This window comes from Pygoscelis adeliae, unplaced genomic scaffold (genome assembly GCF_000699105.1).
Source record: "Pygoscelis adeliae isolate BGI_AS28 unplaced genomic scaffold, ASM69910v1 Scaffold114, whole genome shotgun sequence".
Classification (NCBI taxonomy): domain Eukaryota; kingdom Metazoa; phylum Chordata; class Aves; order Sphenisciformes; family Spheniscidae; genus Pygoscelis; species Pygoscelis adeliae.
The window spans coordinates 3,731,220-3,749,156 of NW_008824587.1; the positions used below are offsets into that span (position 1 = coordinate 3,731,220).

The 17,937-nt window shown below is 45.2% G+C and overlaps 1 protein-coding gene across 1 annotated transcript in view; it reads right to left on the reverse strand.

Moving 5' to 3' along the window:
• Positions 1 to 17,937, reverse strand: part of ABL1 (ABL proto-oncogene 1, non-receptor tyrosine kinase) — an 85,878-nt gene that overhangs the window by 16,478 nt on the left and 51,463 nt on the right. The window contains exons 2-4 of the mRNA XM_009322082.1: positions 8,096 to 8,269; positions 7,048 to 7,343; positions 8 to 280 (exon numbers count right to left, since the gene is read on the reverse strand). Coding sequence (XP_009320357.1) covers positions 8 to 280; positions 7,048 to 7,343; positions 8,096 to 8,269 — 743 coding nt within the window. The remainder of the gene's footprint in view (positions 1 to 7; positions 281 to 7,047; positions 7,344 to 8,095; positions 8,270 to 17,937) is intronic.

Genomic DNA, 17,937 nt, shown 5'->3' on the forward strand with positions numbered 1-17,937 from the left:
GTCCTACCTTTAGAGTCTTCACAGCCACTGTAAGGTTGTACTTCTTCCAGACTCCTTCATACACCTCTCCATACTGCCCTCCACCAAGCTTGTGCTTCATCGTGATGTCAGTTCGCTCTATCTCCCATTTGTCGTAGTTCGGAGACACGCCATAGATAGTGGGCTTATTGCGTTTGGGCGCCGGGTAGTGCAAAGTGGTGATGAGCCCATCTGCGACAGTTGAATGATGATGGACCAACTCTGCTAAGGTGTTGAAGCGGCTCTCTGAAGAGACATACAGCTAGGAACCAAAGAGAAAGAGAAAGCTCATTCACATAACACACATCGGAGCATTCATATATAGAAACTACATTATAAAATTGTGAAAACAAAGTGTTGCATTGCTTCTACTTGAGCTGCAGTATTATGAGCTCCACAAGCTCTGTAACTGGCTCTCAGAGCTGAGAACAATCAACGCTTACATGGGAAATGCATGGATTCAGGAGAAAATACATGCACTTCGCTGAAACAATATGGAAGGAATGACTGCAAATAGCATTAGATTGGCATGCTGTTGCTTGAAATGTCTTTTTTCAAAAGGCTGGTCAGTAAAGATTGTGGGACATTTCCTGGAGAGTAGGGGGTTGTCAACCTCGGTGTCTAGATTCCATTATTACTATTTGGGTTATGACATTTTCACCTGCCTGAATTCTCCCTGAAGTGTCCCTAGCAAACTGGTGGCTTCCTTGCTTTTGGCCTAAGCTTCTACACAGTATTTTGCATGAAGTTAGGGAGCTGGTCTGCTCCGTTCTTGTGATGGGCACCGATCAATAACACAGAAGTAAAATCATTACCACTGAATGAAAACCTGCTGTGAGGTATGATAACCCGTATTTGTTACCTTTTTAACATTTATACAGATGATCCATTTTAAGCCTAAAAGCCTACTAAAGATAATGGACAAGTGGCTCCCTACCACCAGAGCTTTGTATTTCCAGTTTTCACACTCAAGCCCAGTCTTCTGCTAGGCAAGGTGACAAAAGCTAGAAATTTAATTTTTAAAAAAGTGATGCTGAAAACACCTGAAGGAAAGGGAGAAATCTTTGTATCGAAGTGCAACAGCCTATGCTGGACGCAGCACGCAGAAGATGGAAGAGCTCCATTTCATAGAATCATAGAATCATTAAGGTTGGAAGAGACCTCCAAGATCATCGAGTCCAACCGTCAACCCAACACCCCCATGCCCACTAAACCATGTCCCTAAGCGCCTCATCTACACGTCTTTTAAATACTTCCAGGGATGGGGACTCAACCACTTCCCTGGGCAGCCTGTTCCAATGTTTAACTACTCTTTCAGTAAAGAAATTTTTCCTTACATCCAATCTAAACCTCCCCTGGCGCAACTTGAGGCCATTTCCTCTCGTCCTTTCGCCAGTTACTTGGGAGAAGAGACCGACACCCACCTCGCTACAACCTCCTTTCAGGTAGTTGTAGAGAGCAATGAGGTCTCCCCTCAGCCTCCTTTTCTCCAGGCTAAACAACCCCAGCTCCCTCAGCCGCTCCTCATACGACTTGTTCTCCAGACCCCTCACTAGCCTTTCTCACAAAGGACCAAGGTCTGGGAAGGGACAGCCTCGCAGGAAGAGCAGCACCGTGTTAGCCACTCAGATTTCTGTCCAGTCCACGCACTGTGAAATGAGTGCGATGCACTGGTCCTACTGTGCACATTACTTGCCAATAGCTATGATCAAACTTCCCAAATGCTTCTGACTCGCTGGATATGCACTCAACAGTTTGTGCATGTGCAGTGGCCACATGTCTGGGATTTCGGGAGGCCGGGAAGTTGACGGGGCTGCCAGACATCCAAAAATTCCAGACTTAGGGTCAAATTCTGCTTCTTCCACCTAGACAGAACTTTTTGATGGAAAAAGAAAATGCATCTGTGAAGCTCCAGCAATAAGCAAATACATCCAACAGAAAAGGGAGATGCATTTGTGGGGGGGGGGGGGGAGTTTGCAGGGAGGGACAAAACCACCCTCAAACTTGAGTAAAACCTTTGGACTGGAGACTGGCAATTCCCGTATGGATGCTCCTCCTTTGCAGGCATCTGTTTACTATACAGACCCAAAATGAGAACGAGAGGCATTGGAGAAGTCCAAATATTCTGAAGCATATGAGAGCACAGGCACTAACATGTAAGAAAAGGTGAGTGAAAAGAGCAGCCGTGTCATCCAAGGAAGTCAGAGTGATAGATGAAAGTGCCTCTCCCCCTCGGCATCCTGCTTGCCCAAATCCCTACCTAAGTTTATGAGAATGAGCCGCATGCTTATGTATGTATGGTAACTACTATGGTCAGAATTGGCAAAAACCACCGATCTATGTGTGTCATGGCCTTATTTGAAAGGGCTGCAGAAAGGTAAAATGCTCAGCTCAGGCACACAGTGTAACCCAGAAAGGGGAAAACAAACACAGACGTGAATGACCCCACAGATCAGTCACAGACAGGTTAGACTACTGCAAGGTACAGCGTGACCGCTGGCTTTCAAGCTATGGCCTTTGTAACAGAACAATGCACCCTGTAAGGTTTCTGGAAAGTGAACATTGTATAGCATTTGTCATCCAAAAAAGGCAACTATGCTGTAGAAACATACCTTTCCAGTGTTGGGAAATCATAACCCCTGGTTAAAATGGCATTTCCTCTGGTGGCAATAGCACCTGGGCTTGGGGGAGTGGGAAAAGATGCACAGTGGCCAACCTGTCTGTAAGCCACTCAAGCTAAAACCACACCATTAACTACTCTGGTGACAACACATACACTTTTGTATGTGCAAGGCCATTCAGAGCGGAGGGTTTTACACCCTGGGTTGGAGAAATCTACTTTCCATTCACTCTTGTTTTCCTTCTGCTACACTTGCTGACAAAAAACTCCTATGGAAACTTTATCTCTAGAAAATAAAGGCATCCTCCTGGGGAGCATGTTCTCAACCCTCTACCAATATGAGTTGGATATTCTTTTGGTAAAGTAACTGGACCAAATCTCATTTCAACACTATGATTAAAAAAAAACAAACCAACCACCTTTCATGGTCAAAGAGGTGAAATCACCTTAAAAACACATGTTCTGAGAACAGAAAAGTGACAACGAGAGGCTTTTACAGCTGCATGGCTTGGACCACCAAGCATTAGCCAGTACGGCCACAATTTAAAACAAGCCATACCTGTTTGGGAACGACTTGTAGTACTAGCAGTGGTACGAGCAGTTCACATGTTACACTGAGGACTAAAATATAAAAGTATGGATGTAGAAAATTATGCTGAACTCCAGGATCACTTGGAAGTATTAGAGAAGTATGGAGAAGGAAGCTGCCCTTGCTTTTATGATGGCTTCTATCTCATGATCTCAAAATCTCACAGAAATTAGACATATCTGTATTTCATGTGACAGATTATATGATCTTGTTACAGATGGAGAACGAAGTTAAATAAATGGCCAAAGGTTTCACAGCAAACCCGTAACAGGATGGGGAACAGAACTCAGGATCACCCTGACCAAGCCACAGGACAACACTCCATGCCTTAACACACATGAAGTTTTCCATTTACATTAAAAAAACCCACATGCACCCACTAAATGTGCTCATTCTGTAGGCAGAGTTTTTCTAACCCCTCAGTGATTACATCTCAACACAGACTCCTGAAGGCCTTACTTCCCATCAGCACTACTGAAAATCAGAGTTATGCTGTGTTTAAATCTTCATCTGGAATTTGAAGCATGTATCGCAAGAAGATGAAGCAAGGAGCAGCTATGAACGGCATGCTGCTGATACAACCCAGCAAGTCGCAACCTCCCTTCTCTGCTGACCCCAATTACCAAGCCTTAACTCAAACCGCTTGCTGGATAATTTCCCCAAGAAAACAGCCTGGTGCTGCAAACTGTACTCTTACAGAGGTAACAGACTTGGCGTTTCTGCACTGCACGAGGTTACGCAGGGGCTCACACAGTTTGCTTCCTGGCTATGTTGTTGACACATTATTTGGGCAATTTTTGTATATCATCAAGTCAAACTGTAACACCGGTCCTGTTCCAAGGGGCTCTGCTTGTACAAGTTAGCCGCTCATCTGCAGCTTCTGTCACCAGACCACATCTCTTTTTCCTGGCTAGTATATTTTGTAAGGGTGGTTAAACTGGCCCATGCTAACCTCCAGCACATCCTTAACCTGATGGGATTCCCCCTCCCCAGTCAGCAGACAAAATTGAACATCCACACAAAAAAATCCATGAAGATCCATGATAAAGGAGCGAGTCTGCATCCAGCTCAGCCACCGGAGGCTCCAAGAGACTCAAGCAGGACACATGTCCTGTGTCCTTAACGCTGAGGATGGCAGGATTTGAAGAACTGGCTGGACAATGCTGTTTATTCAGTTGGGTTACTCAATAGGTGGCTTTGCCTCAAGTACTATCAAGTCAGGAAAACCAAGTCCTCTGTACCACGGAAGCGGTTTACCAGATGACTAGCTGCACTGTGCCAGCCAAATCAAGAAAGGTCGCTTTTAATGCCTTCCTTAAAAAAACCCAAACAAACAACAACAAAAAAACCCCCAACACATTAAAAGGTGGTCCGGAAGAATATGATCCATTAAACTGAAAATAAAGAAAAAAAAATCCCTGAGGAATTTTTCTTTTTTTTTTAAAGTTGTTGAACCCCAAGGTATTCAGTATGAACAGTGCTAAAATAAAGACATACACACCTCTGACCTTCTTCCTAGACCCTTCAATTTTCCCCAGGAAAAAGCCTGGGTAGGGCTGTGCAATGCACGGCACACCTCCGCACTGAGCAGAAGTTGTTCCACACGTTTCTCTGATACCACTTTCTCCCGATAGCCTGTTCTCTCGGTCACAGGATATGATCCCACCAAAGCCATTCATCCTTACTCCAGCACTTGCAGAAATTAAATTCCTTGGACAGGCTGACTAATGATACAGCCGGCTGGGAAGGCCCCAGGTGCTCAGGGAGTTGAAGGTAAGAGCTTGCTTTTGGCAGAGCCATGCTCTGCTGCGAAGCGGGTAATAGAGTGCGACACGAGCAGCTCAGAGTGGGGGACCTGCTGCAGCAGTCTCTGTTTCGCAGAAGAAAAAGCAGGGGTATTAGCTGTTTCTCTTCCCAGCTCCTCAGCTTTGACAGCCAGAGACAGTCCCCCAGCCCAGCAGCAGAAGCAGCAGAGCGGGCAGCACATCTGCCGCTAAGCTGTTGCAATTCACTGCCCAGCTCATTAACACAAATTGAAACTGATGTGGTTTAACACACCAGGCTGCAAACCACAGCGCCTGATGCATGGGCATGGCAAACCGCCCCTTCTGCGGGGATGCTGGCAATGGGGAGGAGTGTGGCTACCTCTTCGCTCGCCCCTGCATGAACAGCCAAAGCCTGGGGGCCACAGCTCTTGGTCACTGCCGCTTCTCAATTTTGTATTTCCAACCACCATCAGCTGCTGATCTGCTTTAGTGAATTGTGCTGACCTGCACCTTTTCTCAAAAACACCAATTCAAGCAACTTTGTTGAAAATTAACAGTTAACCTGGCTAATACAGACCTGAATGGATTATTGTAGCTCTGCAGAACTGTTTTTTGGGATAAAAACAGCTCTGCTGGGATGAAAGCCTTCATATGCCAAATCCTTTTACAGCTAAAATGAGAAGATGTGCTATCACATCACGGACACGTGCTTATTTACACCAACTGAAGGAGGCCCACGTTCAAAATATTCACATGCGAACATTGTTCATCTGCCAGCATCAATGTAAATAGAAGGAATATCAACTACAGAGGCAGGAGGAGGAATAATATTCCAGATTGCCATGTAGTCCTTCAAGTATGCTGCACGTCAGCATTTCACAGTGCCGATTTTGACCAGAGAGTGTGTCTACACGGGAGGAAAAAGGAAGAATCGCCCTAACTTGGAAATACATCGCCTTAAATAACATGGTCAGAATTGTCTCAACTACAATGTTTGCTAAAGCAGACAAAAAGTATTTCATTACTGAATAAAAGCTGTTTATCTTATTAAAGCTTTTAGACTGATGAGTCTAATAAATAGGAAACGCTATGTAGTGGTTCCCTATGTTTTCATACTATCGATTTTGCTGTCAACATTGCTGTAAGAAGATTAAAGCCCTCACAGGACAAAGGAAAATTGGCCATGGTGGGCCACTACTATACTTGATTTTTTATATTTTTTTCTTTTGAAGTATTTTAATGGCACAAAATCTGTCATCTACCAGATGCTGGCAAGAAAAGCCTCAGCAGCCATGCTCCAGACCCACACTTCAACTTCTGCACAGGATCTAAAGAGACACTGCTTAAAATAGATTTGTTAAAACCCAAGATTTTTCCGAAATCCAATGCCAGTAGAAATGTTTCCATGAAATTCAAACAAAAATCTGTGGAAAACTACACTTTTATGCTAACATTCCTCTGCGGCATCCACAAAGCACAGCATTGCAACACGGCTACAGCACACAACAATCTAGGGAAAAAAAAATGAAGAAACTAGAGACAGGGCCCATATAAAAGTGAAAGTGCCTACCCGTCTCCAATGATCACGCTGAAATACTGTAGAGAAATCGAAACAGTAGTTAAAAATACTGCAGAATAGCTCAAAAAGCATTCTGTCCCTAATATTCATAGGATTATTAGCAACAGGCACTGACTTTTCTGATTTGGCAGCCAAAGAGATTATCTTTTGAACATACGGGACAAGAATTCATCCTCAGAATTTCTTATTAATGATATCTATTACATTCAGCTCTGACGTAACTCTAGTATCTCCTACCTTAAAGTGTTTTGCTACTAGGCTGTATTATACCTCACCAGAAGTTTGCCAAAGGAGTAAAACTGTTTTGTCACAGTCATGTCGGAATCTCACAGTTTATTGTAACTACAGATGATGAATATTGTGATCAGGGTTCAGAATTGCTCAATTCAATTGCTACTACTTGACCTTGTGCAGTCAGTGGACAAAGTATACCGGCAAGGTTTTCTCTCATGGTTTTAGATAGCCTGCAGCCTACCTTTCCGTCAGATGCAGTGTTTATTCTGTAGTGGTACACCCTTCCTTCATATCGCAGTGAAATAGATCTCTGTCCTGGACTGCTCTCACTCTCTCGCACAAGAAAGCTGCCGTTGATACCGCTACTCAGAAGGTACTCAGCAGCGTTACGTGACACTGGTCCGTGATACCAGGAATGCTTCTCCAAACTATTCACTGGAGTGATGTAGTTGCTGGGTACCCAGCCTTGTCCATTCTTCGTTTGGGCCTCACACCATTCCCCATTATGATTGTAGCCCAGGACACGGAGCTTTTCACCTTAGCACAAGAAGAAAGTATATTTAGACATGGCAAACCTGGGAGCTGAGGACAAAGATAGGTTCTTTCTGGCTAACAGATCATTAAATAATCTCCTATAAGAACAGGTATCTGACTGAGCAGGGAGTGTGTGTGTTTCTTTAAGCTTGAGTGGACCCCTCAAAGCCAAAATAAAGTCACATGCATGCTTCAGGAGTTTGTTAGGCTCTCGTGCAGTTCTGCACCAGCTCTGATACTGCTTGAGCTTAAAAAATGAATCCAGCAAATTTTATTTGAACCGAGTTGGCTTGATGGGGCTAGGAGAGAACAGGAGTGGATAAACAATAAAAAGTAATTTCAATTAGCAAGGTAAGCAGATGTGACTTGGAGTACACATAAGGAACAGAAGGACTGAGTAAGAAAACACTGTATCTGTACAGTCATTTTTCATACAGGGACTGTGTTTTGGAGAACTATGAAAATGATAGAGGCCAACCCCTAAAATCAGCTTAGTTTAATTTCTCAGTTCAAATTCTTGCTCCTAATAGAGACCTTAGTTTTGGCAAACAGTTTCTTGCCCAACACAAAAACTTCAGACAGTTTTAACCTTTTAAAAGGTTATGACTTTGTGAAGTCTTTGTATTTGTTTAAGAAGAATTCCCACAGTAAAAAAAATTCCATAGGGTTTAGTGTATAACTCAGTTATTCCACAGCGACTTTTCCTTCTACGCCTTCTCACACACTCCCAGTACCCCTCTGCCCAGCTACCTTACCTTTAGTTATGCTGAGAGTGTTGTCCCCACTCGCCACAAAATCATACAGTGCAACAAAGAGATGGGGGTCATTTTCACTAGGACAGGACAGAAGGTTTTCCTTGGAGTTCCAGCGAGCTGCTTCACTCAGACCCTGGGGCTCGAAGTCCGACACTACCGGCCTCTGTAGGGCTTCTGGAAGCGGGGGAGGGAGGAGGAAGAGAGAGAGGAAAAAGCAGGTTCATTTTTGCTGATAAAAGCCATCTGGTTAACCCACGCACTCCGATTTTCTAATTTACATCGTTTCTTGACATGTGTGCTCCTCATGTGTCAGAGGACAGATACAGACAGTTCTTTAATGCAGATCTCCTGCCACATAGGCAGGACACCCTCGCTCCAGAGCTCTCCCCCAGCCTGCCCCGGAGCCCCCAGCTCCTGCCTCCCACAGCAGGCAGGAGAGGGAAAGCCCCTCTCCCTCCCTCCAGTAAATGCTGCTCACGTAGGCTGTTTGCTGCTTGTAAATCCTTTGGCTCATGCCTAACTGCTGGAATGGTTAGATTTGAAAACAAACCCAAGACCTTTAAAAGGTAAATCCCTTAATTATCCTATAAATGAAATCGCCAGAACGTGCAGCACAGAGAGCCAGGCAGAGCGAGATTGATAAGACATGGTATTTAAGAATGAGCTTCCGTACATTTTTAGGAGCCCTGAGACACCTCCAGAAAAACAGATTCCTAAAAACTGAGCTTCACAGGTGAGTAAAAACCAACCGCCAAAGTTTTTTGTACACTGCAGCACATTAGGCATGTAATATTCAGTAAATATCAGGCAAGTCCAAATACCTGAGGGAATTTTATTCCAGTCGCTCCAGCAAACCCTCCCCTCCAGACCATGATTCAAGAGTTAGGGGTAGTGATGCTCCAGGTAGCTGTGCCCCCTCACTCCAATGTGCTGCCCCCAGCTGCGCTGGCAGCCCTGCCGGTGACTGTGCTGGCACGAACCCAGGACAATAAGCTGTGAAAATCTTGTTTTTTGAAGGGTTATTCTCCATCTGGATGAGTTCGTTGAGCAAGGTCACAGCACTGCACACAAACCATTGCGTCAGTGCAGCTACGGGGACAGGAAACACAGCACTATCGCACCCAGCCCCTTGCGCCACGAAATTGCTCTTCATTACCCAGCATCAGCCCCTGCTTGCTCCCCCCACTCACTGCTGAATTCCTCTTCTGCACAGGCGTACGCAGCAGGGCTTTGGAAGGAGAAATCCCAGGCCAAGTGTTTTCTACATTATCAGGTCACCTGGGAGCACAGTTCTCTCTTTATACTTGTAATACTCACTAGCAAGGGGCTGCTATGTAGATGCAATCACAGCAAAATATGCTTTTAACACTACTGTTTGTTTGGTCAGAAATCCAGTATAAGCTGCACCAGTAAACCAGTGAAGAACTGATATGATTGACACCAGAAAACGTATGGAAGTCAAGTATGGATTGGGACAGGTACAAAATACATTTCCCAATAGGGAAATGCTAAAAAACCCCCGAAAACCCCAACCCTACAAACAGTAACAAATCCCGTTATTTTCTAAGCTTTGGTGGTGAAAGTGCCACTATTCACCCACAGACAATCTGGCATCCTTGATGTGTTGGTCAGATCACCACTGGTAAAGGCTCTCTGGGTGATTATTTATGAACACGAGTACTACTGTATTCTTTGGAAAAGGTAATATCATATATGTGGGCAGAGAGCAAAATAGCAAATATACACACTGTTGGGTCTGTTCTCCTAGCCAAACCATATCTGCAGGGAGATATATTTTTATAGTGAATTAGAGAAGTCAAATAATTCTGCTTTCTAAATGATTCCACAGTCAGAAAAGTGGTGGTGTGTTGGGTCGTTTTTAAAGCACCTTGACATCCTTGCTTCCCCTTCCTGTTTCCTGCAGGAGAATACATTTTAATACCTTGGGTTTGCTTCAAGAGGGACAACGAGAAAAGAAACAGAAAATCTACTTTCAGAAAATTAAGCTATAATCATTTTACCATGAAAACGCTTTGATCCTGTCAAGCCCATTAAGCTCCCTTATCAAACACAGGGCGCTGCAGTGACTGGAGATACTCCAAGGAGTTACACCATCAGTAAACACCTGGAACAGACAGACAGCAGAGAGCTGCAAGTAGCAGATACACAACCTCAGCGAGGAGCGACGCAGCGATGCTCTCCCCCAAATATGGTACAAACCAGTACATGCCGCAGGGTGGGATGGACCGTAACCTCCATTAGGAAGGAAAATGCCTCCCCCATGGGGGACTGATTCGACAGGAAGGCAGGAAATCCAAGGCAGGCTCCCCTCCAACTCCAGCGTGATCGCAGCCCAGCAAAGGACAGCTCATGCACGGCCACGGATGGGGATGCGGGAGGAAAGCCAAGCGCTCCGCAAGAATCCCTCCCTCGTGCCCAGGCCGCGGCAATGCTGGGACTGACTCATTACACACGGATGCCAAGGTATGCGCTTTGATTCAGACCATGAGACAACACTGTGTCAAACACCGAAAACACCCACAAGCTGCGGTGCGAAAGTCAAGGCAGGCTGGTTTTGCTCCATGACATTCCTACAAACACTGACTCAGTGATAACTGTCTGCAAACCCAAGGACTGGCAAGAGCAAGGGCTGTTAAATAAATGTATGAGAATTTGCTAAGCTGGAAGACCACACAAGTCCCCCAGTGAATACATAGGATGCTGCACACAGACAGGCTCGGATCCTCTGTATCCTCCAAGTCGACTCCCCCTTGCTCAGCCGCTGGCACCCCAACGGAGGTGCATGCTGCGTGTGAACGCTGCCATGCAGCAGAGCACGACAGGGAGAGGCAAGACCCAACTCTTGGGTTGGGTTAGGGCTGGCATTTCCAGGAGGTAGGAACCCCCAGTTAAGAACCGGGGTGGGGAAGGCAGAGATTGAATGAAGCTTAAAGGGCAGCAAGAAAGGGAGGATGAGGCCCTGAGTCAACACGGAGAAGAGCGTAAAGGAAAGAGCAGAGTTGTGGTGACCCGAGTGTAACAGAAGCTTGATAGACCGTGACAAAACACACTTTTAAAGGTCTAGGCCCCAAGAGGAGGCTGTCAGCAGACTCAGGACACAAAACCATGAAGCGAGAGAAGCAGACAGGACATGTCCATCTGGGAGCCACGTACAGCCGGCTGTCAGCAGCTATTCTCTAGTAAATTTGCCCAGACATTACAGTCCTTCAGAGCAGAGACATTGCTGTTCATATGTATTGAGGGTCTTTTTCAACACCCTACAGCTTCTTCACCTCCTACTGCTGGTTTTAACTACAATTTTACAGCACTGCTGAGCTCTTCAATGGGCCAGATTCCTCCTAATAAATCAGCCCGGCTGCTACACCTACAGGAGGGTATCCTGGCACGGCGATGGGGCAGGAAGCAAGCGTAATTCTATCTGTTATCTCTGCGCTGTGATTCCTTCCACGCACTCACTTTGTCTTCTGCTGCGTCCCAGCAAGACTGTAATTTATTACTTTGATCATAGAGGGCTCTGCATGACACCTGGATTCCCGGGAGGAGTCCCGAGGCAATGCTGTAATTCAGTTCTCCGCTAACACCAACTAAATGACGACTCTTAATTAAAGCAGAGCAGACTTCGAAATAAGACAACAGCAGCTTTTATTTTGAGGCATTAGCCATAAGAATGTCTTCATTTCCCCCCTAAATTAAGTTTTTACCAGGAGATATTTATGTTTGCACACAAAAAGGTTTCATAAGCGTAACTATCTCCTGCTAATTACTGTTTATACGAAGTCATGAATCATTGTTAGGGACTCTGTAAGACGTTCTCAGATATGAACAATTCTGGTCTAGACCAATGCAAGCAAATTTCCTTAGTAATTTAAGGGAAGGGTTAGAAAACAGGCAGAAGCACAGAATTACACTCGGCTCCTCCACAGCTGACTGCAGGGCAGTCCCGAGGGAAGGAAGAGACCTCCTGTCTCCCTACAAAACAAACATCCTGTGGTCTTACAAACCGTGCTGGCATTTTTTCCACGAGGTTTCTAGAGCAAGGGAGCACAGAATACATCTAGTAATCTCTGTGGAGGTACAGCACATCCTATCTAAAGCTTCTCCTTTCCCTACAGTTCCCCTACTCTCCTTTTCCCCTGGAAGAAATTATGATAAATGGCAGAATAGTTATGCAGATTTAATACATCCAAATGTTCCCAACTCTGAGCACATATGATGAGGCAGCTGCCTCACTGTCCCAGTATTTCCTTAGTGGCCCTCATGGATTCCCTATGCCTGATGGAATATGGATTTTAAAAAAGCAAAAAAAATTGTAAACCAGATCTTTCCAAAAAGGAGGAAGGTTTTGTGTTTTATTTCAGACTCATCCCTTTAGTGAGATCATGCTCAGCCTCTCCTGTCACCCACTCCATAGCACAGGCCATATAACCTTCTGCAACAAAGGCTATCGCTGTCACTTCTGCTCTTGGCTGATATTTGGAAAGTCCACGTTCTTACAGCCAGCACGAGGACAAATGATCACTTTTAAAATATTGTGTATTCCTATACAGAGATGAAGTAGTGCAAAAATAGATCCAGCCTCTCTCAATCAGATCCACTCCCCCTGTGCTGGGCCAGTCTCCCCAGCTGTGCTACCCTATTTCCACCCCCAGCAAGGCGTCTTCGTCCCCCATCTTGCACAGCCACCAGCAACCTCTTGCACTCTAAATACTGAAAACCAAGTCTGCTGAATGCAAACACGAGAGAACAAGGCCACCCATGGCTCCTGCTTCATTGCCCATGCACAAACAGGCCCTCACAGTCAACTGCAGTGTTTTATCTTGTCTAAGACTAAGCACCCCTGATGATGTGGCTTCTTCCACTCCTTGAAGAGATGATTCTGTCATCCTGGGGTTTTTCGGGGTTTTGTTTTGGTTTTGTGTTGTGGGGAGTTTTTTTGTTGTTTTTTTGTTTTGTTTTGTTTTGGGTTTTTTAGAAAGTTCACTCTTATATTAGCCTGCAGGTTCCACTCGAGTTCATTCACTGAGTTTATTCCATTTATAACCCATTAGTGACATGGTAAATATCATCTTTCTCCCGCCAGCTAATCGCAGTTGTAAATATATGGAGTGGAAAAGTGGGTATGGCAGAAATTTGGATTTTATTCCCAAATCTGCTGCTTGACCCTAGATTACAACCTCTGGGAGAGGAAGGGGAAAGTAACTAGATCCAAGTGAATTTCAATGACACTTGTGTATTTCTGAAAACTTTTACCTTTACAATTTCTGTTTTGGTGTCCTTACTAAGGGAGCAGAAGGTTTGCCTGTTTCTGAGCCCTGGGGAGGGGAAGCACCAACCAAGAATCAAGGAGATTTACTGTTTTATTTCCCTATTTTACTAAGCAGCCCCAGACTGCTCAGGGAAGGACGAACATGTCTGTGGATGATCATTTTTAGATCTGAAGACAGTTACAGCTCTTCCTATGAAATAATAATCCTTTCCTCACCACAACCCATGGGAAATGGTAGCAATCACCATCAGCCAGATTTTTTAGTAAGGATGGGACAGGCGAGAACCGCTGGAGCAAGCATATAACTAGCAAGCCATTACAAAGCCAGAAACACATTTAAAAGCAAGAACTCTACTGAGTGATGGTAGATGAGAGGCCAAGAGGTGAGGAGCAGAAAATAGCCAAGAGAGGAAACAAACAGAAGGCTCTTCTTTGGGAGGCAGCAACACCATCTTAATGCACTCGCTTTTCCTAACAGATTGACTGAAGACCTGCCTGCTGATCCCAGCGACACCGGGGCAGGGATGAATCGCTGGCATTGCAGATTTGGGTCTGGCTTAATATGTGCCCAAACGCATAAAAAAAGAAACTCTCCAGGAACAGGGCAATGGCTACGCACTGCTGCTCCTCCTCAGGCTCCTTTACTCTAGCTGTAACAAGACACGCTTAAAAAAAAAAAAAAAAAGAGAGAGAGAGAGTGTCTGACAGCTGGCAGGACAGAAATCATTTCAGTTAGAAAACAAAGGACTTCACTAGCGTCCCCAAAACAGTTTTTAAACTTTACAGAGAACACTGACAGGTTTTAAACAAGGCTTCTGCCTTTCAGTGGTAGAGCAAGCCCAAAAAGGCAGCAAGACTATTTCAGCCCCTATTTGGGACATGGACACATTCTGTTTTCCAGATCAGATTGGCAGCAGTACTTGCTGTGCCTCTTCTCTTCCACTCTTTACCCTTTCTTGGTGTGAAGCGGGTGAGGAATTATTCAGTTTGGCAAAGGCAGAAAGGAGAAAGCAGATGACAGAAATTCAGATCTCTCACATTTTAAAATAATATTTACTAGTAGGAATAGAAACGAGGGCAAAAAATGGCCAGCTCAAACATCAGTATGAAATCTCAGAAATCGTTAGAACCAGTTTAAACTTATTTTTGGTCGAGTTAAGAAAAGTTCTCAACTTTTTCAGCAAGCAGGCAAGCCTGCCTGTACACAGCAAAGCGCACAGCAACGGGCTGTAGCACCTGCCATCTGTCCACACCACCACAAAGAGGACTCTACAAACAATCCTCGTTCCTGCAAACTAACAGAGCATAAAAGCCTTTCAGAAGAGGACCACAATGAAAAAAAATACATTTCTGATTACTTGGTCAAAGGACACGTACACCTACACATGTGCCTGACTAAGTCAGCCTTATATCAAACCCAACCTCAATACAATATTTTCAAGAAGTGTGTTTAAATGTACAACAAACAGATTTGATTTTGTTACAGTCCCATGCTATTCATCAACCACTGTCGTGTTTTTGTTAACACATGAAAACCAAAATAAGAAATTGAATTAGGTAAAATTTAATCTCTCCTCCTGGCTGCAACTTGTTTTCCACGCAACTAATGGACCTTTCACCCTTTAAGCAGTTATGTTTAAGGTTTCGCTTATAAGTAAGGTTTTACTACAGTAAAGAAACTTTCAGCTTTCCCCTCATGTCCTCAACAGCTTCCCATACAACTAAGATAACAAGAGCAGAGTTAAATCCTCCAATGATATCACCATCATCTCCTTAATCCTTTCAGAAGCTTCAGCGAGGCTGTGGGACACACATGGGAATGGATTGGCCATCACACGCTGCTCATAGGGATCCAGGAGCAATGGTCCCTAGTTTCTGACCCTTGACACAAACCTGCCCCCTTCTCACGATCTGCCAAGCTTAAGTGGTTTCTATCAAAATTAACAAATCCGTATGTAAAAACTTGTTATCTTTTTAAGGGTAATGCAAGCAAATGGTTTTCACTTGTGCCCTCGGAGTACAGGGGTTTGGGGCAAGCCACCACTACTCTTTTGAAGAGTCCTCAACAGCGCTTTCAACCTCACAATAATTTTAATAAGAAAGCTGCCTAGGAATACCACGTGGGGACCTTCAGCTTTAAGAAAAGAATAACAGAAAATCCTACTTTTTAAAAACTGTTTTTTTTTTCCCCCAGGTGAGTACAGATTCTCGCTTCTCACCCTGCTCTCCAAGAGATCCACAGTCGATTACAGTGGGTCCTGGGCTGCCTATGTCCTAACCGACTGTCACAGCATTAAGGTTGCAGTTGCCACATTTGTTCACCTTCAACATGCTGCTTGGATGCTGGCTTCCGTTTTACCCCATGCCGAGCTGAGAAATGAGACTGAGCTACTTTGATAGAAAATGGTTTAAAAGTTGTTTCAACGCCCATTTCCCATCCCATCATAAAAAATAAATACGCAACCACAGTCTCAGGGAAGCAGAAGGTGGAAATACTACAATATTTATTGTATCAATGATCGTGTTCGTAACTGGATATGCCTATATGGCACAAGTCAAACTATGCCCTAATCCTATTATGTAACTGCATTGCAAATTGGGGAGCGGGGGGAGTGGTTGTAACACACACACAAAAGAGAAAACTTGCAAAAACAGTCAGGGTAACACCCTTGTAACATCATCCTTTAGCATTCGTTTCTGCAGGGAAGAGAGGCCCCAGATGCTCTGCCTATTCTCCCAGGGCTGTGTTGAAAGATCCAACGGCACAGAAAGGAGGCCCCGCACGGCTCGGAGCTCCTCCTCGACACGCAGCCTGGCCATGCCTGAGCAATACCAGAGGCAGGGGACACAGATAGAGGTTTTACAGACCTAAAAGATCACAGAAGAATTCAGTTGCATAGGAAAGATCAAAACGATTCAGACGCATCCACCCACCATTAGGTCTCTGAAACTTTAAATAAAATAAATAAATTTTAAAAAAGTCCTCTGGAAACTGTTCTTTGATTTTAGACAACAGAAAATTCTTCAGACCCACTAAACGCATCTGATGAATACAGACTCTTGATCCGCAATTTCTTTAAATGGGTTTGCCACGAGAAGCCATTTGTAGATTTTGAGATTCCTAACCTATGAATTTCCGAGGACCATTTCTCCACTGAATATTCGAGAGTTGAGCAACAGCGACTTGCGATAGGCCCCGGGAAATCAGCTGCTGCCTTTCGTGCCTCTGATTTGATGAGTTAGCACGGTCCTCCTGGCATGCAGATTATTTTTACTGAAGCAACATCCAGCAACACAAAAGACGTTGAAGAAGCCCAGACCGCCGTGGCGGGACGGACCACAGCCCCGCAGTGCAGCAAAGGGGCCGGGGCTGCACAGGGGGAACCTGTAATGCTGTTCCGCAGGCGGGGTGCGAAGCCACACTGGGGTGAAGAACTTGCTCGAGGTCACACCAAGCAAGACCTCAGCCCAAAGTCCCCCAGCCTGGCACGGTGTCACCCAGGCTTTCAATCTGAACTGGTTAGGTCCGTATGTTTAACATCTCAGTGTCTACAAATAACCCTGGATGAGACTCAAAAATCACCTTTTGAAAGCAAACACGCAAGAAAATTCAGTTAAATGGATGCCTGTGGAAAGCACACTTACAAGCGGATAACCAAAATGAACTAAGAGATTATGTATTAACGCACGCTGAAAATATTTTCCTGATGGACTCATTTAAATTTTCTTCCTGAGCCTGGAGCTGCTTTTACCATCCTCCTCTCACGTCCAAAATAAGGGAGATCCTTCCCTGGGCAAAAAAAAAAATAAAGCCGAGGCCTGAAGATACGGCTTTGTTTATGGGCTCGGCAATAAGATCACTTGACATTTTACAACCATAAATGGTAGAGCCGCGCTCCCTTTGTATACTGCAGTTAATGAAAGTCACCTGGGGTCTGGATGCCGCGTACACCGCTCGGTTCCCTCGCCCCCGCATGCGAAAGCCCAGCCTAAAGCTGGCCAGGACCAAACGTCTCCCCAGGCCTGGCCCCAACTTGCAAGCAAGGGATAAAACTTGTGTCTGGGATGGCGGTGGGGTCGGGCCGTGTCCCCCTGGGACACGCCAACGGGCGGGCTCCGGCTGCTGCGTTCCCAGGGGGACACGGCCCGACCCCAGCCCCTTTGGGTACTCACCTTCCAGGTAGCAGCTGGAGGAGGAGGAAAGCCCTTTCTTCGATTTGCAACCCACCAATTTCAAGCAAATCTCCAACATTTTCATTTGTTAGAGTTAGGCTTCAGCTGTCTGGTTTCCCTTCCCCCCCTTTCAGCTTCTTCTCGCGCTGTCGAATTATCCGGCAAAAGTCTAAAAAAGTCTAAAAAAATCCGGTAAGAGTCTAAAAGAATCCAGGAAAAGTCTAAAAACAAAATATCCAGGAAAAGTCTAAGAAATCCAGCTCCCTGAAAACCATTACAAGGGCGAGCCCGAGCGGCGGAAAATCCTGGGGCCCCGCATCTCCTCTCCCGGGGAGTTAACTCCAGCCATCTTCCCTCCTTCCCAACTCTTTTGGCGGGCGAG